Source organism: Battus philenor, unplaced genomic scaffold, assembly GCF_028537555.1.
Source record: "Battus philenor isolate CCGP_79_NKW_IND1 unplaced genomic scaffold, ilBatPhil1.0.hap1 SCAF_9, whole genome shotgun sequence".
Taxonomy (NCBI): domain Eukaryota; kingdom Metazoa; phylum Arthropoda; class Insecta; order Lepidoptera; family Papilionidae; genus Battus; species Battus philenor.
In genome coordinates, this window is record NW_027181759.1 from 9498024 (window position 1) to 9524093 (window position 26070).

General features: G+C 32.7%; 2 protein-coding genes across 3 annotated transcripts; one reads left to right on the forward strand and one right to left on the reverse strand.

The window, feature by feature from the left end:
* The first annotated feature begins 1 nt into the window (after position 1).
* LOC137932094 (lysophospholipid acyltransferase 7-like) lies at positions 2–3131 on the forward strand. The gene is made up of 7 exons (XM_068775661.1): positions 2–300; positions 376–683; positions 756–907; positions 1037–1248; positions 1557–1730; positions 1807–1945; positions 2025–3131. Exons 1-7 carry the CDS (start codon positions 71–73, stop codon positions 2274–2276), a joined length of 1467 nt encoding a protein of 488 aa, XP_068631762.1. The 5' UTR covers positions 2–70; the 3' UTR covers positions 2277–3131.
* On the reverse strand, positions 2638–25555 carry Mnr (Membrane-bound Notch regulator). Of its 2 annotated transcripts, XM_068775663.1 has the most exons (6): positions 25387–25555; positions 10617–10684; positions 5889–6023; positions 5030–5557; positions 4816–4927; positions 2638–2809 (listed from the first exon to the last, which is right to left on the reverse strand). In XM_068775663.1, the coding sequence occupies exons 2-6, from the start codon at positions 10675–10677 to the stop codon at positions 2749–2751; spliced, it is 897 nt and encodes a 298-aa protein (XP_068631764.1). In that variant the 5' UTR covers positions 10678–10684; positions 25387–25555; the 3' UTR covers positions 2638–2748. The 2 variants fall into 2 exon arrangements, with proteins under 2 accessions (XP_068631764.1, XP_068631763.1); XM_068775662.1 differs by having other exon boundaries at positions 4816–5557.
* Between the last annotated feature and the right edge of the window lie 515 nt (positions 25556–26070).

Below are 26070 nucleotides of genomic sequence, written 5' to 3' on the forward strand. Positions count from 1 at the left end.
AAGGGGTTGTGAGTTTGTAAACACTAATAAATAGTTAAACTTTATACTTACTAGTTCTAATCTATGTAAAATGTGGGCTTTTTTAAATAAGAATAAAAACGACCTTATTTATTTAGGACTTCTTTTATTTAGTGTTTTCATAGGACCTTACTACAGAAATATAAGTTCATTGCATGCAAAAAAATGGATCGGTTCCATGGTAGGACTTCTTCTCATAATAATAGTATCTGGATACAGTGCTATACATCCTATTCTTTCAGGTTTTCTTGGTATAATATTTATTAAATTAACCACAGTCAGGCAAGCATTTTTGATTTTTGTTATGAATATTCAATATATATGTATTGAAAAGTAAAATAATACTTTAAATTTCAGGTACTGCCATATAGTTACATTCTTTTTCATGTTCGGATACTTGTTTTTCTTCCGATTAGCAGATAAATTTGGTTTGCCATTGTCATCAGGTCAAACAAATCTAATAGAAATGATCATAGTTTTACGAGTTGTTGGTGTGGCATTTGAAATAAATGGTTCTTGGTTAGGGGTAGGAAAAGCAAAGAAAAAAGAGCATAAAGATGTTGAAATAAAGGAAATAGAAAGAGATGATGAATTTATTGAAATTATTAACCCATGTTTTGGAGACTTGTTCCATTATACTTTCACTTATGTAGGGTTACTTACAGGTATGTATAATCATAGTTTAATCTATTAATATAATCTTATTAGAACTTAAAGTAAAAAAGTTATATTTTTAGGGCCTTACTATAGATACAGAACTTTTGATGATTACTTCCACTTGCCTTTTAGCAAGTATGTTGACTGCACAGGTTTTACAATCAACACACTAAAGGTTGTTCCGCTGTATGTCTCACTGTACTTAGCTATATCAAACCTTTGGCCTTTGGAGGTAAGTTGTTAATTTATGGTGATATCTGATTGATTTTTTATAAAATTACATTCAGTAAGTTGTGTTAAATTAATTGCTTGTTATAGGTGCTATGCCTGTTAAAATGAAATATTGTTATTTGTTTTGCAGTATGTGCTGAGTGAAGAACATAACAACAGGAATTTTTTTTATAGAATGTTATATCCATGGGCCTTATTTGCTGCATTCAGACAAAGAATTTACTCTGGCATGACATTGGCTGAGAGTGTGTGTACAGCAGCAGGTTTAGGTGCTTATCCTGTGCAAGGCAGAAACCGGACAGGACATGGTCCAACAGTTGGTTATTTAAAACTAAAAGAAATGTTAGTACATAATTACTTTGCAATATAATATAATTGGTTGTCCAAAAGCAGCCTCACTTGAATTTCAAATCAGCGTTAACATCTGTGAAAGTGTAGTGTTGTGTGTGTAGTATTCATATTATGCTAGAACAGAAATAAAGAAATGTCAATGGCCCGACACATTGAATATAGGGTTTTTGTGTTCATTAGGTATATATAAAAAAGCCCTGTTATGATTTGTACTAGTCAAAATTACATTGTAATGAATTCTAGAGAAGTTGATAAATGATATTTGACATTTTCACTTTTCTTTATATTTGTATCAAAAGGTCTGATGATGAAGCTAAAATGACACAATATGACTTCAAAACAGTAGAATCAATGGACGTGTGGGGTTGTGAGACTGTTGTAACATTACGTGACTCCATGAAAGTATGGAACAAAGCAGTTCAATATTGGGTGGCGATGGTTGTATATAAAAGGTTTCCTGTAAAACCATTAAAGTAAGTTAAACATCCTTAATGTCTATCATAGCTTTTAAATATATTGCTGTGTTCAATATTAATTACTCTTTTTCAGAATACATGCAGCTTTGTTTGTGTCAGTGATATGGCATGGTTTCCATGCTGGTTACTTCTTTTGCATTTACTTCTGTCCGTTCTATTTAATGGCTGAGGATATATACTTTAAACTGTTCTATAAAAACGCCACAGGATTGGTAAATATAATCATTATAATAACATGTATAATTTTACTATTTAATTAAAATGATATTGTAATATTTCCTTGTTTTACAGAAAAAGAAAATTATAGGTTTCACAATGTGGTTCCTGCGATCTCATTCAGAATCTTATCAAGCCGCTGCATTTTTACTTTTGACTTTTGACAGAATATGGTTATATTATACATCTATGTATCATTATTGGTATGGTGTGTGGCTTATATTTTTAATTGTGGGATTGCTACTCAATCAAGTTATTAAATCTAGAAATCCTAAAAAGATGCCTGAAAGTTCAAATATGGGAGAAAAATTAGTAAACTCAAAATAATGGTAATGCTCAATTATGGTTAGATAATTTTAAGTACAGTCATGGGGTTATTTTAACTTTGGGTTAGATTGTAGAGTAATATTTAATTTATTGGGTTTATTAGATCAATTTTGACATTTTAGAATAAATACTGACATATAAAATGGTTATCTGATTGGATATAGAGTAACTTAGTAAATTTAATAACCATGTCTACCTTGCAAGAAAAAAACAGTACATATTTAATAATCTGTTATCAAACTATATTAACAAGCTATGTTTATAAATAAGTAATATTACCAGTGGTAATCATATATTTAAATGGGAATTAGAGTAAATATACTGTCACATTGACTGTCGGGTGAAATTAATAAAAAACATATAACGAGAATAAATGAAAATTTAATGTTTATATTTAGTAAACATACATAACTTATTACTGGTAACATTTAATTTCAAGACACCAAACAAATATCACAATAAGGGATTTATATTAGTTGTGTAACACAAACTGGATATAAAGATGTACCAGGTATGTCAACACCACTGTGACACTGAAATAAAAATATATAATTATTGAAATAATTGAAGTGCTTTTAGATTCAGTACATGTGATTGTAAATTAATAATGAGTATTACAGTTTACTTAAACTTACATTAACACTATTAATGTTAAAAATATATTGTACAATATTCTATTACTTATTAAAAACATAGAAGTTACAGTGAAAATTGTCAATAAAATCTAATTCATATTTAATGTTTAGATTCTAAAAGGTCATTATAAAAAATAAGAGTATTCAGCAGACAGAAGAAATGGTATTAATAATATGAAGTTGTTAATCAAAATTAGTATATTACATTGTTGTGACACATTTCAGTTTTTTATCTTAAAATAAATAGGAATCTCTCTGAAAATAGTGACACTTTAAGCTTATTGCATTTTATTAAATACAAATGTCAATTTCACATGGTATTTTTATTTATTGGTCTTAAATATATGAGAATTCATTTCATATTATATTTATAATCACACTGTTCAAATAAGAGATACTTATGTACAGGGAGCATATTTTTATTGTAACCTTGAGATTCATAAGAATATTTATACCTCCTTAATGCCTAACCAAAATGTTATTAACTGTTGTATATGTACATGTTTTTGATTATTTCTACAGGATTTTTTTAATGACTCTAGCCAAGAAAAACCATGATAGTAGGGTTTATTTTAAATAAATCATATGGTAGTCCCAGCACTCACATAAATTGACCAAGTCAATTGTAAACAGGTGACTGTGGCACCGCTTATCACTTTCTAGAATAAAAAAATGAAAATGACTTACGGAATTTAAATGGGATAGAAGGTTGACTGTCGTCTTATGCTAAGACTCTCTAATATAAGCCCTAAGACGTCTATTGTTGATACTTCGTGTTTTTAGACGTTTAGTTCATAGATGTCCTCTGCTAGGAATAATCCTCCTCCAAAGATATATGGGGGATTTACCATTATCGCCAGGATTGGCATTTTAGTTGGCGATCAGTGTGGAATTATGGTATGCAGAGGATGAAGCTGCCTATCCTCTGAAAACTTTTTTGTGAGCAGTGGCAATAATTAATGTACAAGGTGTGAATTATATAGGCTTGTGTCCCGGGAATCGAACCTGCGACCTACGATCGCTAGTCAGTTTTCTACCCTGGGCTACCACTGCTCTATATCTTTGTGTTTTGCCTACTGTTTATATACACAATTTCTTGTTTTTTACTGTTTCTACTTGATTATTATGAACAATTTAAAGCAACAAAATAGAATTTCAGAGTACAATTTAAATAAAATAATTATGACTATTACTTTAGTTATATATACCAGCAAGAAACTTGACCGTAAATTTAAAAACTCAATGTTCTTTGTCACACTAAATCTGGTTTTATTACTTTTTGTAATAAAATGTAATGTCTCTTAGGACCAGTGGTCAGTAGCAAGGGAACTGTAAAAAATAATACTCACGTAGTAATTTATGGAGGTAGATATAGGTACTGCGAAAGTATCCTGAAAATCTTTTAATGTTATTTATTCTACCAGTGTCAAATTTTACTTATCTCCCGCCATTATTAGAATTTGAGTATATTATCGTATATAATCTACTGTTTAATTAACAAAAAAGTTGGCTAAAAGCTTAGTGACTTGAGAATCATAAAAAAACTGACATTTGGATAATTTTCTTTTCTTTCAAAATAAAAAAAGAGTTAGTATACAGCGAGAAAAACACCGCAGAGAACCAAAGAGCATAATGCATGCAAATAAATCAAACTCTTTTTACCTTTTCTAATAGTGAGAGATTTGAAGTCGATCGATTTTTAATTGCTTTTTTAGTGTGTTATAATTTGTACAATGTTCTAAATATTAATGTTAACGATCATAATAAGCTAAAATAAAAGTACTCTAACTTAAAGTTACAATGGTTACAGTGCTTACATAGAATGAGTAGAATTTTAAAGTATCATGCAAAGCTATAAAACTGTAGCCACACCACTAAGGCTGATTATGTTGGTGCTTATTTACCCAAAGTTCCAGCCATAGCTGACCGGCTTTCTTGTGGTACCAGCGCTGTGATGGGCGTTATTTTGGGCATAGTTCTTGTTCTGATTTGGAGTCTGATACATCGGCTGGTATCCTGACGGATAATGTTGATTGTTAGCACTCCTTGAATTCGTACTTTGTGATGAATAATTAGGGTTCTCCATAAGGGGCCTAGTATTCAAAATTCCACTCAAACCTCCGTTTTTAGTTAGATCTCCCAGAATGTTCCCGAAGATGTTTGATAAACCTGCGCCGCCTGTTCCACTACCACCGCCTCCGCTGGCAAACTTGTTCAATGTGTTAAATATATTGTCTAAAGGACTCTTTGTTCCAGTCGGATTCGATCCTCCGTATGGAGATCCACCTCCGTATGGGTTGCTTCCTCCGCGATTAGAAGACCCCCCATATGGCGAGTTGCCACCGTAGGGAGAGTTTCCACCGTATGGCGAATTTCCACCATATGGTGAACTGCCACCATAAGGAGAATTACCACCATAAGGCGAATTTCCGCCATAAGGTGAATTGCCGCCATATGGTGAATTTCCTCCGTACGGTGAGTTACCACCATATGGCGAGCTTCCTCCATGAGAACCGCCACCACCATTATTTGACGATCCTGGGGGCGGTGCCGGTGCAGGATAATTGGGCGGAGAGTCGAAGTCTCTTGAAGGTGATTGTGGTGGGGGTTTTGGAACTGATGGTTGAGCGGGTTCTGCATGTGATCCTGAAAAAAAATAATTGAAAATAGTAAATATGTAAGAAAAAAATATCTCCCTAATTTGTTATGTATTGGTGATAATGTACAATAATTTTATTAGCCATCGTCAACATTATTAGCCATATATAAGAATCGAAATATAAAGTCTTTGCTACATTTCTAATTTTACTATAAGAAAATGTATAAGATTTAAAATTTTAATTTATACTTATATGCAAGATATAATTACATAATAAACATAGTAAATTTCGTAAATTAATAATAAATAAAAATTTTAATACGAGTAATGTTAAAAAAATAATAAGAAAATTGTAATCTATTTAAATCAATTTGTTACCTTCGACTTTTGACTTCTTTTTGCATGTAGGGTATGTACCGCAATCAGTGGAGTGTCCAAAAGTACATGGGTCCTCTGCTAGGACGCACACTTCACTATTTAGACATCCTATGTCCTTGCACGTTCGTCCATATTCTGAAATTAAATAATAACAAGATTTATTTATTCAGGTCATATAAAACTGATCGGGGATTAATTTCGTGTTATTCGTAATGGCAATCGCATTGTGCCGACGTTTTATAACATGCAAAATAATGAAATTACGATTATTTCCATAAAATAATATTCGAAATGGCGGTAAAGTTAATATATTCATCGCTTTAATATCACAATTTCAACCATTAACATTATCATTGCAGCCGTAGAGTACGAGTACATTTGGACTTAGAGCTTTGTTTTCGTTTCAGCACCTAGAGGCCATCTGCAAGACATAGGCCTCGATAATCGCCACGCTTGGGTTGGTAATCGTTTGATATTATTGCATTAAATACGACTTATTTAAGATTGTATTCCGAGAATCGAAACCACGATTTATCAAGTTCCAGTTCTCTACCGCTGGGCTATTACCACTGATAGATATCCTATAATAACGGTTAGAAATTACCTGCATCTAGGGACTTTTGAAAATGTTTGCTTAAATGTCCGAATGTTCATAAATGCGTAGTGTATTTATGAACATTGTAACATCGTATCTAGGTGTAAATTAACGGTGTATAAAAATATTGACAAGTGCGGCCTGCCTGAGGTATTTATAACTTCAACAGGTTTAGGGTGGTGAAGTGCTATTTAGCATAGCGCATTTGCGCTTAATTTTAATCATTTCACAGTAACTAAGTTCCTTCAGGAATCTCGGCTCAGGTTTTTACATTAATGACTCCACCGGATCGGGAAGACAGAAAGTCGCTAACGTGGACCGCTTCACCGAGATACTGGGCATGGGCTTCCGGAAGACAACCTTGGGTTGCGCTGACACTTGAATCGCGTTTAGTATCGAATCGATTTTTAACCGTTACCTATTCATATGGTATGCTAGCATTAGACCTGTCACAATAAAAATGTATTTGTACTTTTAGTCTGTACCGTCATTGCATTAAAAATTGTTTTTTTTTTCGAGACATTATATCGCACTTTACATAGGATTGATTTTTGGTGTATAACCTTTTAAGGCTGATAATGGTTCCAGGGATAATAAATAACGTAACGATAATATTGTAAGAAAAATATCATACATATTAAAATCAATTATTGTTTACTATCTGACCGTGCGGTTTATGCAGTGCCAAAAGATATTGGCCTATTACATTCAAACAGAGTTTGAGAGTGTCCACTTTCTGCAGAATGATTAGAAATAGGTTTAAAGTTTTTTCTCCTGCACTAGCTGCCACCTATTCAACCTCCAGAAATTGGTTAGAAAAATATATAGAAAATAGTTCGAATGCAATATAAACGATCGAGTCAATCTAAAAACTAGTGATATGATACAGTCAATTGGAAAGGGCTAGTTATTGATATAATAAGGTGTTCGAAATGTAAGTGCGTACATTCGATGAATAAATTTTATTCATGTTACTTCGGGAATTGTGCCCTTTTTTATGACCCGAAATCGTGACCGGGTAAAGAATTCGGTCGTAAGGGAAAAGGGTCATTTGCATATACAAGGTTATGTACTTAGATTCGGCTCACCGTTGCCCCGGAGAGTCAATATCGAAAGTAATATAAGGCAACCGAAGCGAGAAACTTTTCACCGCTGAATTGTTTTCCTATCCTTTTCACGCCGGAGTTGTAATATGCGTTAGCGCCTCAAGATTATTGTTACGAATTCAAGTCATACAATAACAAACAAACTTATAAGAAAAAAAAAACTTATACAAAAGGAAACAGAATGATAAAATGGAAATGAAGGATGGGCCCCCGAGCAAGTTTAAGTATGTTATTCGCCATTTTTGTTATAACTGGTGTGAACTGATATTAAACTTTCTAAATAAATAGAGAAACTTTCTTAACATATAAATTCACGACTTGAATCTTGCTTCTGGAAAATTTTCGTAACTTTAAAACAAAGAATTAAGTATACGATTTATTTATAATTTTGAATATTTAGCTTTTGTCATGGTTTCAAATTTTGAATTGAAAATTATTTTAGTTATGAGCAGTAAGCTACCGCCACCTCGGAATGTTTATCTGCGAAGAGCCGGCTAGAAGCTCAACTGTTGCTTTCTTAAACAAACTAATACGGAATATTATCCTCAAAATTGCGACTCAGTGCCATCCTCTCCGGACTCATATTATACAACCGAAGGCTGTCAGAGAAGAGGTTTATGCGTACCTCTGATAACTAATTAGATAGCACAAAATAAATACAAATCAAGGTAAAGAAATGTGATATAACCCAGAATTGTGACATTTGAGGAACGAGGTGATGAATGAACGGAACAAGTGTGAAAAAGATTAATAGAAAATTTTAGAATGAAAGAAGAGGAGAGATAGATCATACGATGATTGATAGAAGAGTACAGAAATAAGAAAGTGAAAATATCATTAAAGAATATTAAACCCTGTCCTACAAGATAAGGAGTATGAGAGGTCCCCAATAACGGGGACCATTAAAAAAAACAAAGCTTAGTAGATCGAATATTTAAGTGGATGGGCAATATCAGCGTTCGCATACAAAGTGGACAACGTTGCTAAGGTCGTCGGAAGACAGGATGCAGGCCGCTTCAAACCGGTCCTATTGGAAATTTATGGGAGACGCTTATGTTCAACAGACGGGACGAATTTTTCGGATTCCGGGTCCTCGAACATTGATTTCGACGAATTTGTTGAAGCCGAAAAGACGTGGAGTACAAGCATTAAAATAAAAATTAACCATTTTCATTTTGGTATCATTAAGACGTAATGATGTCATCAATCATTATTTAAACTGTTTTCAATAATTTGTCTTATATTCTATCATGTGCCTTTTGACTCGAAAACTGTAAAATTTAAATTTATTGTGACATTTTTCCACATAATTCATTTATTTTGGCATAGGTTGTTTTTATCTGGCATATTTAACTCAGATATTTATTATCTACACAATGTTTCCGTGAAACTAATGAAAACAGAGATTTGGGTTGCTTTTGTTTACTTTACGTCACGTAAACAAGATATTGTTTATACTCTATGCTCAATTTTATTGGTTAGGAATAAAATAATGGTAGGTCTTTTTAAACAATAAAATGCCAAACTGACCCTGAATCTTCGTGGCAAAATAAGACGAATTATACAGGATGATTGGTTATAAATGTAAAAGATTCAAAGGGATGAATGTATAGCTCATTTCTCTTTTTTCATTTCTTCCCTATCACCATGTATAAAGTGATCACCCTGAAATATCTTACATTAACTACTTCCGGCAACATATTGTCTATAGGGACAGATAGTAAACAATAATCATTTTTAATTTATAATAATCCTATAAAAACGGTTTTCTTTACTATATCATCGTTATGTTATTTAATATTTATTAAACCATTGATTTTTGGAATACCATACAGTATATATTCATCCTTTTCAAGCTTTTATAACTTTGACTAATCACCCTGTATAGATTGAAGAAATTATGTCTTGCATCGTTTCTCTTTTACGGACAAGTCTTTCCACAAGGCCTTTCTGTATGGTGTTTTAACTAAAAATTACACCACAGCCATCAAAACAGAAGTGTACGAAAAATTCTCAGACACTTGTGACTTTATAAATAACAGGAAAGAGGAAAACGGCACCGCAAGGTCTAATCATAGCTTATTGTTTTGTTATACTTCACCGGGGGGTTCGAGCGAGGTTTATGTCTACATTAGGTAATGGATTGGCGCCGTAACTTACGGGAACCAAGGGTGTTGTATACGTAGTGAGTCGTTGAGGCTCAGATGCATCGTACGTGATCTCCCATTTACGTGCTGACATTACTAAAGTTGATTTTTTATAATTAATTAGGTGCTTCGACAGGCTTCATACCGTCAAATGTTATTGGCTTGTTGCAGTTCAATACAAAAAACATATACGAGTATTTCAGAGTTATCACTTAATATATTGATTCAACGATTTATATTCTTATTTAAAGTCTAAAAGCAACGATTTAATTCTTGCAATTTAAAAATATTTGATTACAGAAATCAATTTCACTATTTAATCTTTGATTACATCTTAATACGCCTTTAATGTTTGACGAGGAATTTTTGTCAAACATCTTTTTTTGATTTTCGTCTTTGTTTTGCTTGGGACTTCCACTATTTTTTTTCTTCCCATACCTTCACTTGTTTAAATGATGATATGAGAAAAAATTGCCAAATAAGTCGAACCGTTCTCGTCTATTCAATCGTCATTTATGTGGCGTACTAGATGATTCATTTTTGTAGAATTAAAATCTTTTAAATATTTCAACTTAGCAGTAAGTTATTAAATTAAAAAAGATTACTTACTTATTAAGTATTTTACATTTATCGTCATCCTACCGTTGAGCCACAAGCTTCTTTCACTGCTTGGACCTGTTTTTGTTTGGTGGATGTCATATGTATTTCAGATGTTCATAACATAAGAGTTTTTTTAAGATTTTGTTTTCGCATACCAAGAATTGAACATCGAACTTTTTTCGCATACCAAGAATCGAATATCGAACATGTGACTTCCTATCCTACCCATTAGGAATGACACCTTAATTTTTATTTTGTAAACTTAATAATCAATACTCACTTGAAAAAGCATTCGCATAGAATACCAAGCTCAGCACCGTTAGAGCTGTTTTCCAATCCATTGAGAGCCTGTAAGAAAAATATAAGTTGTAATAACACCATAGCATAGGTTTTAGCGGGAAATTAAACAATTAGTTCTGCACACATATGCCTCTCGAATGTGAAATATTAAAGTTATCAAACCAATACACCTTATGCGGTAAAGAGCATTAAGCTGTACTTTCATCAGGCACGACTGCGACACACGGTTCTTCTAAACAATTAGAAGACGTGTGTCATTCAACAACTTAACCGCAAGACGTCCACAGCTGGACCTATGTTCGGTGCCTTTCCCACAGATTTCCAGTAAGATTAGTAAGGAGTGGACTGTATTAAGCGTTTAGCGAGGACCTTAACAATATAGTCCATCCACCTTGTGGGCATTTAACAATATTAAATATTACACAAGCATTACGTATTAATTGATTCAGTTTACGATTGGTTATAAATCTATGCAAGGCGGTAACAAAATCATAATTTACCCAATCAAGGATGATTCGATAAAAGTAGGGGAAATTGTAAAAATCTGCACAGGTTTTTGATGTTGAACAATGAACTATTTTGTAAAAGAAGGCGTTGAAATATTTCTCCTTGTAAAGGGTACAGTAGTCCATAAAAGTTTGAGAACATATGTCTTATATGAAAGAAAATTTCCTCGCCTTCCCAGTGTTTTGCGTCATTTCTATGAACAAAACGCCCAATGAGTCGCAGCGTGTACTTAATAACTCGCCGGCACGTAATATAATACGGAGCCGAACGAACAGGTGGTGCTTGTCCGACGGCTCCGTCCAAACTTTATGACACCGGTGTACACTCCCAAAGCAATTTCGCCCGAAACTGTTTCATATAACCTCGTTACCAACTGCGCTTCTGGCAGGTGAGTAAACGTTCCGGGGATTACGGCGTAAGTTGTTAACCTTTATTGAAAACTGAAATGCAAGTACCTTCCCAGCATATACGGCGCGAGTTCGTGAAATCAAAGCGAGTCACACGGACCTAGACTTATGAGGAGTTGTATGTAAAGCGCAAACTGCATTTATCTCTTGTTCCCGGCGTTCGTGTTGTGTTAACAAACGATGTGGGGTTGCCGCGGTTTCTACGCGTTGCGCCGTGATTAGTTACGGTGAGGGTTGTTATTATGTTTCACGGTGAGATGCTTGTATTGCTTTCAAATGAGAAATCTATGCATAAAACAGATTTACACTAACAAATTGACTTATCACGATATCTCTGGAATCTGGGCTAAGGGTTAGAACTTTAAAATTTGGTACAGATGTTCTTTTCATCGAGTAAGCCAGTTAAGAACATATTTAACAATATTCAACCAGCAAGTTGAGAGGGCATTTATTAAAAAAATACTTTCATACAACAGCTCGTAACGAAATTTGGCTAGAATATTTTTTTGACATGTTAATTCATAACACAACAAACATATAACACACGAAGATTGAGAGGCCGCCGAGTTTTTGCGATCGCTTTGGTGGGAGCTAGGGGAATTGACCTGGCCGAGGAGTCCCCGTGAAGGGACTATGGCCTAAGCCGTCACGCAGTAATCGTTTAGAACTCGCACTTACTAACTAACTAACTACTATTAGTACCTTCTGTGGCGCATCATACGAGATTACTGTTTTGTTGCTTAAAAGTAATGTTATGATAAGAAAATAATTCATTTCCAACCGGTACTATTAGAAATCTTCGGTGGAGGCCTATTTCCAGCAGTCGATGTCGTACGGCTGAAATTATCTTGATGAAGAGAATATAAAAAAAAATTAGTTGCATCGACACAAGACGCGCCCTTGCACAGTAAATACCGTTAGTAACATTCCGCTCTTATGTTTCCTGTTACTGGATACCAGAGGACATATCATTGAAGGCAAGGTGAATAATAAAGAAACTACATATGGTAAGCAATGTATATGTTGTTTCTCCGTTTGTTTGTTGTTGATTCCGTTTTGCTAATAATGCGCGATGTGCGTGTTAGCCTAGCAGTAGAGGACTGAGGCTTGCGATAGTACGTCGCGGGTTCGATCCCTGGGACACTATTATATATTATTTACATTTTTTGCATTAATTACGTAGGATTGCCTTTGCCCATAAATAAGTTAAGAGAATGGTCAGCAACGTCCTTTTCGTACCATAATACCATATTGCCAACCCGCCTGCCAAGCGTGGCAGTTAGTGTGTAGCTTCCATAGATATCTTTGGAGGAGGCCTGTGACTTTCAGTGGGTATCTATGAAACGACGAATAATATATTCCTTAATACAGTATTATATAATAATTCATCATCTGATCGATCTTGTGCTGCCGGCATTCAAAATTTTGACTCTATATATGTTGATTTTTTAATTAAAGGAACGTCCAATATTAATTACACTATAATTAAAATCAATTACATCTTATTAATTTAGATTAATCAAAATTTTGCATAATTACGTATTAGATATTATCTTCAAAGTGCCTTGCAATCGACTAGTTGTCACAGGCTTAGTGTAAGAGGAAAAGGGAGGTGTGAAATTTAATCTACAATTATACACTGAGTTTTATAATTAGGTGAATTCGAAGTATGTATCCATAAGTAAAAGAAAAGAATTTTAAAATCACTTAAAATGTTATTGAGATGTAGGCTTTTAGAAGAAAATAAATTTTCCGACAAGAGTTTTGATAACTAAAAATATTTTTTTACGAGAGTTAAAAAATTTTATTTCTTTATTTAAAATGCATAATTTTTCTATAAATTGCGATGTAACTTATTTATCGATACACAAAAATATCAAAATGTACAGAGCATTTGATAATTTTATTTTAGGAATAATTATTAATAATTAGTTATCTGAATGTTTCAGTTTCATGTTTTTTTCTTACCTGAAAAATTAATAATAGAAAAATTTGACTTTTCACTGATTTTTCAATAGCTTGTTGAATGTTATATGACTTGTGAATGTGTGTTTTATAGTAAACATTTAAACAGTTTCCAAAGTAGTTAAATGAAATTATTCCTCAAACATTACAAGAGATCGACGAACAACCAAAATTGGTCACGAACGACTTTTTGCTACTATCGTTATAGACCACAAATTTAAATAAAAAAAATTGTCTAAAAATTATTAGTTAACACGAGAGAGAGATATAAACGAGTACTGATACAGATTTTAATTAAATAAAAGTAAATAAAAGATACAGAGATAGATTAGAGCGAAATAAAAGAATCTCGGATTGGAGCAAATCAAATTACTAAGGTGGTGAAACTGAAGGCAGGGAGGGGTGCGTCAGAATGGCAAAGGTCAGTATAACACCGGGTCGAGGCCACCGAAGTCACGCAATTTACTTCACTCGGCCAAAGAGACATAGAGGGTATTCAAGGCGCGATAATTTGCAATTAGGCGTCTATTTAATGCCTCATTATGGCACACGCCCCTAGAAAAAAAGCGAATTAATTTCGGATGCAAGAAAGTCAATTAACTAATTTCATTTTAATATTTTATGGCAATTATTATTGGTTTATAGTACATTCATTTTAGAGTATTTTTTTTGTTAAAACACGATTTCAGCAGTAAAACCAGAACCAACTAATGTTCAAAATTTTAATATCAGTTTAAAATAAAAAAGTACGCATGTCAAAAAGATGTCTCCGCAAAAAAAGAATATTACTTTGCAACTCAAATTGCTACAATAGTTTTTCTTTTGTTTGTTTTAAAACGAGTCGACGCTCATCCTTCTTCAATTTTAAGTTAATTGGATTATTTAAAAATTATTGTTTTCACTTGGTTCATGCCTTAGACCTTTTTAATAAATATTTTCAACAATTTTTTTTAACAAACATTGGTTTCTCTAGAGCTAGTTTTAACTAAATCTCAAAGTGATAAACATTTCTATCTGAAAATCAAATATATCAGTGGTAAATTATAGTATTAACTAGGCATTAAGTAAAAATTGGTTCTTACAAGATAATACGCGTTTGAAATGTGACACATATAGTACATGAATACATAAGAAAATACGTATATAGCTATGAATATGTACATATACGTTATTACTGGTTAATCAATGTCAATGGAGCATAACTGAAAGTTTAAATTTGGAGTGAACGAAAAACACCGCGTTTTATAATTTGAAATAAATTAAAATGTCGTTTATTTTGTATAGTTCGCAGACCATAATTCTTTCATTTGCAGGCATATATTAATAAAAGTTTTCGGTGCTTAATAAAAAGGAATATAATGTCAAAACACATAAGTGAGAGATTTGAAAGTCGCAGAACAAAATAAAATCCATGGCTGGTCGAAACCGGGTTAGATTAATTGGAAGCTGTTCGGCAAAGTAGCGACATCGTGGACGGTCAAGTTTTAAATCGCTCTCTTCGCAAAATGTTGGCAAGTTAAGCTGCCGCACATTATTACGTCGTTTTGTAGCGCGACGCTCGACTAGACAAATAGCAGTCTCTACTCATTCCCCAACATTTCTCTACTCTATTTTTGGAGCAAAATTTTTAAATAAATTTTTGGTGTTTTCGTTGCCACTTTATTATTTTTATGATTTATCCCAAAAGTCTAAAAAAAATATAATTGTATCATTTTCATGCAGGGTGATTATTTAAAGGTGTAAAACCTTTCATACTTATTTCGAATCATCATGTATGTAAAGTGATCAATCTAAAACATGAAATATTTTTATTACAATGCGACAGATCAAAAACTGACTGTAAAAAGACTACAGAGATAGATAGTAAACAAAGAATAATTTATTTTAATAAGAGGCAACCCGAGTTTGAAAAAAAATTTATGTGGTCATTGATTTTTGGATAACGTGTAGCATACTTTATTGTCTGTAAATGGACTATATATTTACACCTTTTATATCTATAACCAATCAACCTGTATATTCAAATGAAAATCTTCACGATAAATAAAATGGAAACCCTATTCAAGTAAGTAATTAGACGTAACATAGAATCGCAATGCAAAGATTTCTTATCCCGAGGGATTACAAAAAAATCTCTTCCAGCAAATATATGGTTATAAGACTGGAATTAATGGTCTGAAATTAAAGGCCGAGGCAAAAATTAAAAGGATCGCCGTGGGATATTACACGCCATAGAGCAGAAATTGGATAGAGATACGAGAGATATATTGCCGGGCATAAAGCCGTGCCCGGCGATTCTCTATCCATTTCTCCGGCCCACTTGTGAATCGTATTTCGGAATGCTTTTTATCTTTTTGCTTCGCGTGAAGTGACAGCGGCGCAGAGACACTTAGTGGCTCGTATATCACTTGGGTCCGTAACGGCCTTTTTAACGGTTACACTGTCACCTCCATACTTCAATTCTAAACGACTATATTCCTTCATGATGACGTTCAACGTCTATTAGTTTCAGCTATCTCTAAAACTTATGTCATCACCCATTTGTTTTTGTTTGTTTGATTTATATAGTTATACAGAATTACATATCGTAGGTTAAATTTAATAGTGTAATTCGTATCGTATGACAATAATATGTCACGATGATAAGTTATTCGATAGTTCATATCTATGAACTCATACCGTAACTATGAAATATATACAATAGCTATAAAATTATAAAATAGGCGTAATCGTAAGAATATCACTTACGAGTGTTAACATTGCAGGCTGGATAGAATGGCAAGCACAAATGGTGAAACTTCACGATTAGCAAATTGAAGACTAAAATAATGATTATTTACCGTATTGGAAAACTGGAGCTTATAGGACGCTTAAGACATAGAACGATTCAGTAGCTTTGCTTACCCAGACTTCACAATTACCAATATCTTTGCATTGTTTCTGGTGATGTAATTACTGTCGGTCCGGGAGGCTTTAGCAGCTTCATCTGAATTAAGTCCGCGAACTTAACATATTATACTGGCTTGATCCCCAGAGCGGACCGGTTTTACTGGTACCTATTACCTAGACTGGCCTCGTCTAGGTATGTCTACGTAATTCTTTTTTACTAACTACGGGATGGCTAAAACAACGTGACACGGCTGCATCAAATATGATAGAGACATCTCCAGCAAGACTAAAGGAAAAGCTTGCTATCACGTATGTGTACTCCATATTCAAATAAAGGGCTAATACTTGCACCTTAAGGAAAGCGGACAGATTATGCTTTCACACGTTTGGAATGTGGTGCTGAAGGTGAATGTTATTAATTCTGTAGACTGTCACATAGCCATGGAATTCGGTGACAACTTAGAAAACAGTTTTATCAAAATTGGGTAGACGACAACTACGAGGCGGCAGTTCCACGCACTGGTCCAATCAAGTTTGAACCACGCTCTATACCACAGTCCCCAATGATCAACGCAGAAGACATTGAGTCTTCGGTGCTGGCCAACGGCGTCATAATGCAAAATTTAAAGCCCTAGTTTTTAACCAATACAAAAGATTTCGTACAAAAATGGTTCGCCGTGGACAAAATGAAGTAACGTAGAAGCTGTCGCAAACAGTAGTCGTAATGTTACAGTACTTTAAAACACCGGGAGCCGTGTATCACGGTTGGGTTTTCAGTGCAGAAATTCACGGTTTGCCGGGATGTGGCGCGTGTAAAGTGAGGATGTCGCGTGCGGGGATTTATAACGACGGAAATCCTCGCCTTGTTCCCGCATTGGGGCTAGGGTTGTAGCATAACCGGATACTGGCCCCCCAAGTAACCGATATTAATAACTATAACCTATTTTATCTATGCTATAAACAAAATACCAACACTTTCTTGACAACGCGATGTTTTATAAGTATGTACGAATAACATGTCTACTTTAATTTTTTTTAACTAAATAAAGTAATAGGCATGTAAAAGTAAATGTACTTAAAAAAACCAAAGTAAATTAGAATTTATGTACAAAGAGATTTTTTCAAAACTATACCTGTTTGAAATCTTATAAATGTAGTGATGTTTATCATTATAGAGTAATCTATCGATAACGAGAATACCGGCCAACCCTAGTGGACTATGATGCGACTAAATAAAAATATTATAAAGTCAGAATATTGCACATTTCCGTAGATTTGCTGCTATATCCAGCCACTACATAGGATTTCATTTTTCTTTGTCGTTTCAGACTGCGTTTTATTTCACATGGAATTTATAGAATATTCTTTATAAAGTGCAACTTGAGATATGACAAAAAATTTATTATGAATAAATAAAAGATAAAAGCCTACGACCAATCTATGTTATCACTTGTGTCACTGAAATGTGGTGTCTCATCTCATCGTGAAGCTCATTTGTTTAACGAGCCATGGAGAGGACTATGCCCGGAGTTTCTCCGCGAAATCGAATCAGGAACATATAGACCCGTAGAAGAACGAAAGTAGCCGACATAGCTCAACAGATTGGTAAGTTGTAGTGGCAGTGGATAGGGGCTTTAGGACTCTGTAGTAATTACCAAAGACTAGCTAGCGTAGGTGGTCCACACATATATATATATAAATTAGCAGTGCAGAAAATTTGATAAAGAAATATATAACTTAAAAAAAGAATTCTTACTGTTCCATAATAAAATTTAATATAAATATTTGTTCATAGAGTTTATTTCGGATACTATGTATTAAAATATATACGTTAGATGTAAATTATTCATTTACGTTTTCCGTTTGTACTTTAATAGAAAAATTAAAAAAACTCACTAGGGTGAACAGATTAAATAGAACAAAAGACAATAAATACGTGTATCACAAATTTACACAATAATTTGCGAATCGCATAAACACAATTTGCTCGTAGCACGAGAGATAAGACTGGGTGTTTTGTAAATGAGATCATAGAGCTGGAAGTATTTGTCGGTTAAATATTGTGAACGTTTTCCGTGTAATGAACAAACGGTGCGATCAACAACGTATATATTTAGGTTTAAATAAAATTACTTCTAACTTTGACCAAAACGTTTTGGTTTTATAAGATGATTCATACAACGATTAATGTATGTATACAGAAACAATTAAACAAATATACATATAGTTTTTAGATTCGGTTTCGCTAATAACTTTCGAAAAATCAAGATGAACAACGTAAATTTGAATATGTAGAAGCATGAAAGTCGATAGTTACTCATTTAACGCCAATATTATAATTTGTCCGGTGAAAACAAAAACTTCACGTGGACATAACCTAACTAACCTAATTCCAGTCATTTTTATCTTCTATATAATCTTTAATATACTAATAGGCTTTGTTAATCAATCTCGTTTTAACGCAAGCTTTGAATAAATATCGAAATTGCTTCGGGGATTTTTATCATTGAATGTAGGTATATATATGCGTTTAGCGGGTGGTTAGAATATACCACCCGTGCACATATTACCTCCTCACAAGTTAGCCCAAATGCCTAGATGATAGCAGCATTACCGACGGCGTCCGAATTTAAATCATGGTTCGAATTTGAGTTTGAACGTCCAAGAATTATTTAAAACAGAATATCGTGGTCGTAGTGGTCTGCAAGAGTTCTTAAATGAACGCTACATATTCATAATACATTTTACCATGTATTGACTTATCTAGATATCTCTGGAACCATAACACTTTAGACTTATTAAGAATATTAGTCATTACGGAATCTTAATTTTTACCGCATTAAAGCTCGATTCATTTTGTTTGCGGCGTGTTGGTCGTCTTTATATTATAGTTCAAACCTTGTTAATTATTTTTGTCGGAACAATAGAATGATCTAAAATAAAATAAACCGCATAACAATTCGCTAAAAAATATTTTATTCAACGACCTTTTAATTATCTACGTTTTTTTATGATAGCTTTTGTTTTGTTTTGTTTAACGCGAATAGTCAATGACCCTTATACTTGGAGAAATCTTTCTCGTTATTTCTGCAGTAATATAATAAAAAATTTACCAAAGTTATAGACCATCTGCGATCGCTAAATGTTTGAAAACATGAAGTAGAATTTAATTAAATTGTAGTAAGACGTTTTTCACGAATAACTTTGGTTTTAAGTTCAAAAAGTACCAAGGAATTTATGTGCGAATTTTTTATTGTTTTTTAAAGAGCATATTTTGCATAATTATGAAGAATGATAAAAGATATCTACCACTACCAAGTATACATACCGCTACATTTGTTAAAAACGTCGATCTCATTAGTTATTTTCAGTGTCTATTTCGTTAACTAAAGACTTTGAATAATTATTATAATAGTTACTCAATTTTATTATTATTATTATAAGCCTGTAATCAATTCGATCGAATACAACACATTTGTCAGCAAAAAGCTTTAAAGCTTTTGTACCTAATATTAATCCCACTGTATTAATGGATCACTCTGAAATATGTTACATTAATTTATTTTTCTATTGTACATGGTTTACAGAGGCATAGGGTAAATGTCATTTTTTTTAAAAGTTAGTGTAAGAATTTTAAAAACGCTGTTTCTAAAATATTAACATTACATAATTTACAATTTTTGAAATCATTGATTTTTCCATATTCTTCCTATAATTGACAGCAAATGTATATGTATATAATGTATATACTTCTTTAAATCTTTTAAATCTAACTCATTCTCATCTTTAACATAACTCCATAAAAATAATCCAAAGAGTACAAATAACAACAGCTGAATTTCGTGAAATATTGCGATCAGAAAGGCTACGTGACATGAGGCGTGGCCATCTTGATTAAAACACGTGTCAGCGACGGAAATAAAGTTCATGTTGAAAAATCGTATAGCTGCAAAAATTTTGAAAAGCTGCAAAAAAAAGTGGTAAAAACACCGTAAAATTTCATTTAAAAACTCTTCACAAAAAAGGTGTATTCAACCGGCATGAGAAATTTTGAAAAGAGTTCTATATGTTGATAATCAAACAGGTTTATCTCATGGTAATGGTGCAAGGGTAAATCTTTGGAGCCGTCCAAACTAAACGAATGTATTAAGCGAAGCGAGAACTGATTGAATTTGTCCTAATGCGATAAAGTACTGCTGTTTCCACGTTTTGGATCACAGCCAAAGCATAACCGGAGTATCGACAAGAAACTACATTTTGTGTTACAAAATATATGTACACAGGAGGGCTTTCATAAGTGTTTTATAATCTTATGTATCTTTTTTAAACGATTTTGTTAGCTTCATAAAATTGGTTACCCTTATATGGGCATCTGTGTACGGTATTACAATATATCCATGTAATGTTTTCAATTATCTTGCAATCAATTTTAAAAAATTATAAAAAAAGACTTGTATAAATAATTTTAACGTAAAGGATTTAAATATAGCTCGGGATTAAATTACTTTACCATTGTAGGATGTTGTAACAGTAAAAGTAACTACCAAAAAAAAAACGAAACTGTCGAGAGCTCTTTTCAAATCAGGGCGCGTTTAGAACCGTGGCTTTAAGATGAAGTATGAGACAGAGAAGTTGAATCTAACGTTAATTTCTAACAAATTGGGGTCTTCAGGCATTCTGCCTTTGACGTATACAAGTAGTCACCATATATGAACCTATGTCATCCACATAGTGTAAATTCTTATCATCATATCAGCCGATAGACGCTCGCTGCAAGGAAGAAGATTCCCCAAGGACCGCCACGCTGATAATATGGATAAATGAATATTACTAACAGGTTGAGATTTAATTTCTGCTATTTTGAAATATACAGATGATTTAATTATGCTTAAAACACTGGCACTCGCAGTGGCCGGAAGACGCTGTCGAGGGGTCTGAGAAGAGATCCTCGAGAGTTCTATCATATCTAGACCCCCAGTTCCATGTAATGGAATGAAACCCGCTCGGTACTGATGACTCGCGTAGCAGGTTTAAGGTTGCCTTCTTGCAATGCTTTGGCGTTCACCTTTAATAACCGGACTCTTCGGACCCGGACTACATATGATTTTACGTATGAAAACTATTGCTTTAAAGGCTTAAGCAGATGTTGATCTGTTTCGATTAGATACATTATATTAAAAATATATATATTGAAATGCCATAGCCATTATAATTGTGTTTCAGAACTGTTAAGTAATTTTAATCATGTTTTTAGTACCAAATGTGCTGTACATTTGGCAATTGAAAGGCAGTTTAAAATTTCCGGGCAAGGGGATATAAGTATTTGCTTTTTTTGCGATTAACAGATTCCTTTTACTTTAATTTACCGTAAATGACCTTAGATAGGGTTAAAAAAAGACAAAGATGAAGACGTCCTATACACTGTAATGGACGCATCCACAGATATTGCTAACAGACAACATAATTGTCTTATTACGTCACAAACAGTAGGAAATTCCACAAAGCTTGTTTGTCTTTACGTAATGATAGCGTTCGCGGTAATTAACGTATCCGCCGTACGGGAATAATAAGTTCGCATTTGCAATAATTATCAGTAAACTAATTAATACAATGACAATTACGGTCAGACAACATTGTCATAGATCATTTCGGCTATAGATTTATTTTTTGGACATTCTGGCTGTAATAAAAAGAATGTTGTTTTAACTACTTACAATATTTATGTCTGTTAGCGGTATCCATTTGATATCTATTCTTAGAAAGATTCTTGGCAAAATTATCAAACATAGTTTATTAAAAGCAAGCGTTATGCTGTTTCCTAGATCCTAGCATTGGATAAAAGACTTGGAACAGGTACTTATACATTTTATTTATTTAACACTTCTTATAAAATATATAATAACGAATTTAACCCTGAACGCATTTTTTTAAAATTAAACTTTTGGCAGGAGATAAAAGTAGAGACAAATTAATGAAGGTAGGTGAAATAAGTATTAAAATACTTATCTACTTTCTCTTATTGAAGTCTGACATGTTTTTAAAAAATTAGGTGAAGGTAAACAAATTCAATCTATAAATATTATTCGTGATATATGGTCGCTTAGATTTCAATTACACCAGAAACAAAATAACGTGTTCAGCATCAAACATCGACTTTTATTGCTGGTGTATGTACATTTTTAACGAAACGATTCCGTGTTCAACACATCGTCAATGTAAGCGAACTATGGCTGGCGTGATGCCATAATTGTTCTTCGTTTGCCCACTGGGCTTCCAGATCACTCGAAAGGAAGTTATCCCTCACATAGCTAGACGTCTTTATGGCGAACTGTTCACGCATGAGAAACTTTTTAGAATGGATGGACCTTTTGAGAATACACTACGTTAATGTAGGTTACATTACGAAGTCAATATTTGAGTTAATATGTGTATTTATATTCAATGTTTAGGCAATAAATGTTCATGGAAAGATAATTGACCGCGCATTTTGGGCAACAAATAAAGTTTTTATTGTCAGTGCTTTTATGGGTATTGTAGGAAACTGGCATGAGTTATTTGAAAAAAAAACGATGTATTTGTATACACAAAAAAACAATGCAGAATTCTCTATACTACTTACCATTGTTATAAAATAAGAAATAGTATAGTGGAGTTTTATACTGGATTGATAGTTTCACAGGGTAATTACTAACTTGCCAGACGACTGAAATATAATAATCATAAACCAGATGTGATGCTGGAAGAGATTGCTACGCAATGAGCGAACGTCTCCATTTTTAAGGATTTCAAAATGCCAACGAGGCATTCATCTTTATGCCTACAAAGAGTTCTTGGCGATTTTGAACACATTGCTCCTGAAGATGGAGAGAACCTTGAGATAACAATAAGCTAAGATAATTACAGGCATGATCAAAGGTAAAAAGGCCAAAGGGGAGAAGTCCAATGCGCTGAACTGATCAAATCCACACCACTCTAGATAGCATAATTTACAATGCCATACATAGTCAACAATCACAACTGTTTATACTGCCCCATTCTGAACAAATGTATAAACATTGCCAACAAATAGAAAGAATTTTTTTTACACATCTGTATAAATAATAAGATTTTTTCTATTTTGACTCCGTCAACGCCTTCCACAGGAATACATTGAGTTATTAGTAACCTTGTATATTCCTCATTATAAGAATGTTTATGTATTTCTTAGCATAAGAAGTCGACAGAAACATTCCATTCCCTAACTGACAATCCTATTGCTCAAAAGTAACTGTAGCAGATAATATAATAAACAAAATTGAAGTTTAATCAAATTCAAGTATTGGATGTAATGTCATGTTATGTTATTTTAAGAACATTCTAAAGATTTAACTCTTACTAAATGAGAATGTAAAAAATGATAGCAACTGCAAAGTGAAATGGAACTGTAAAATTATAATCATTAAATAAAAAAAAAACAAAATTGTACATATAGAAGAAATTGATCAGCGAAGGTGGATGCCTAAGCATGGCAAGAAGACTTCCACTCTACCCCTCTCTTGCTTGTGATGAACCGACCATTTGCACAGTGGATCCATGATATGCTAAGAAGTACCCTTTTCTTCTCTATTTTTTAATTTTTTTGTTTGCAATAAGAAAAATTATGTATCATAACCTGAATAAAAAAAAATTAAACACAAAACTGTAATTATATTGTACTGGCAGATTAATATTCTCTTCCATAATTTACATTCTAGCATTCTTTTGGCATTAATTGATAAGAGAATTATCAAATACTACTGGGAATTACAACATTTTAAATATAGTTTAATGTGGACACCTGCACAGCATCCTTTTAACTGCTAATGACTATGTGAAGCCTTTTATACACACAAGTAAAAAGTAATACTGTAAAAAATAAATCATTGACATGAAATTGAGTGGTACCAATTACCAAAGAAAGTTACATTCTGAAATTAAATTTATATAAGACCTAGTTCTCAAACTTTTACAGCCTTTGAACCAATAACAAGAGACATTTTAATACCTCTTGTTATAAATTAAATAATAAGTAAAAATTTAAATGTCTGCTATTTATACATGTAATTTATACATTCAAAATATTTAATGAAGAAAATATAAGTTTTTATAATATCCCCTGTTGGCCATAGAACCCAAAACCATCCCTTTGAAAAATTATAGTGCCCAATAGCTGATGGTATGTACTACTGGGAACCATTATTAGAAATACCTGCTTTACCTGCTACTTAATGGCAAATTTTAAAATTGGAATTTATATCACTGTGAGCTTCTTTGTAAGTATGTATTAAAAAAGACACACTTTTAAAAAAAACTTTTTAGACTGAAACATCTGTTAAATTATTTGAACATTGTTTCATTCATTCATTCTTAGTAATACTATTCTAGTTATAAATAGATGAATGAATATAAAACTATTATTATTCTAGTTTTAGAAATAACAGGATGTTACCACTTTAGGCAAATGCAAAACGGAACATGCAAATCACAGCACAAGCAACTAAAGCAAAGTATACTCTATGGATGGTTTTACATGCTCTGCTACATGTGATATGTTTAAATAAAAACTTATCTACTATATATTTTAATTACATGCAGGATGTAATATAAGATATAAACAGTATATATACAGAATAATGTCAAAACAAAAAGAAATGAACTCTGAAATAAAAATGGTAAACTTATTGTAATAATAACATATTGATTTGCATGAACTTTGAGTATCTAAACTATTTTTAAATTGATAAGTGATAAATTTTATACGTCATCCATGTGATATTGCTTAATATCGATGAATGGGTTAATGTGCGTCATAAGGAAATGAGTGAATATTAATTGTAGCTACTTTCTGTTTTGGACATAAACAGAATACTTACTTTATTTTTCACTAATTTTCATATAATGTTAGCAGGAATCTTACAGTGAAATTTAACGTTTGAATATTTACACTTTCTAATAACTACGTACCTGGAAATATATGATTTGATCCCGTTATAATGACACAATAATACACTTGTCTGTCTGGTCTCGTCGACTATCACAAGGTCAATATTAAACGACTATAGCAATGCGGCTAAGTTAGGTTCGTATGTAACAAATTCCGCATTAAAGTATTATACCAAGATACAAGACAGCATTTGACATTGACGTAGATGTCAAATTGAATGTTATGACGTTTGTTCAAAGTTTTTTACATTCCTTTTTTTAAATACATCAAAGTCTTAAACATTAAAGTTATATAATTTTAAATGGTATTATTAAAAAAATGTATAAAAATTAATGTACGTGCGATTTTGTTTTTGCTACTTAATTCATATAAGAATAAATTGGTTTTTGAACGCACTTTTATAAATTATGCACAACTCTCATATTTATATTTACATTGTCAAAGAATTTTCCACTGCTGCTTAATCATATTATTAAATTGATCTTTCATATTTCATTTCATTTTTAATATGAAATGAATGTTTATTTTCTCACGAGGTAATTCTTGAATAATAAAGAAGCTTACAATAGTTTATCATTTAATTGGCTTAAAAATTTTCGCTGTTGTATGATGAAATATGCATTCCGGTTTCTTTCTTTTACCATTCGATGTATGGAACAAAGCCTACATACAACCCCTGCTAAAAGAAAACCTACTCTTAAATA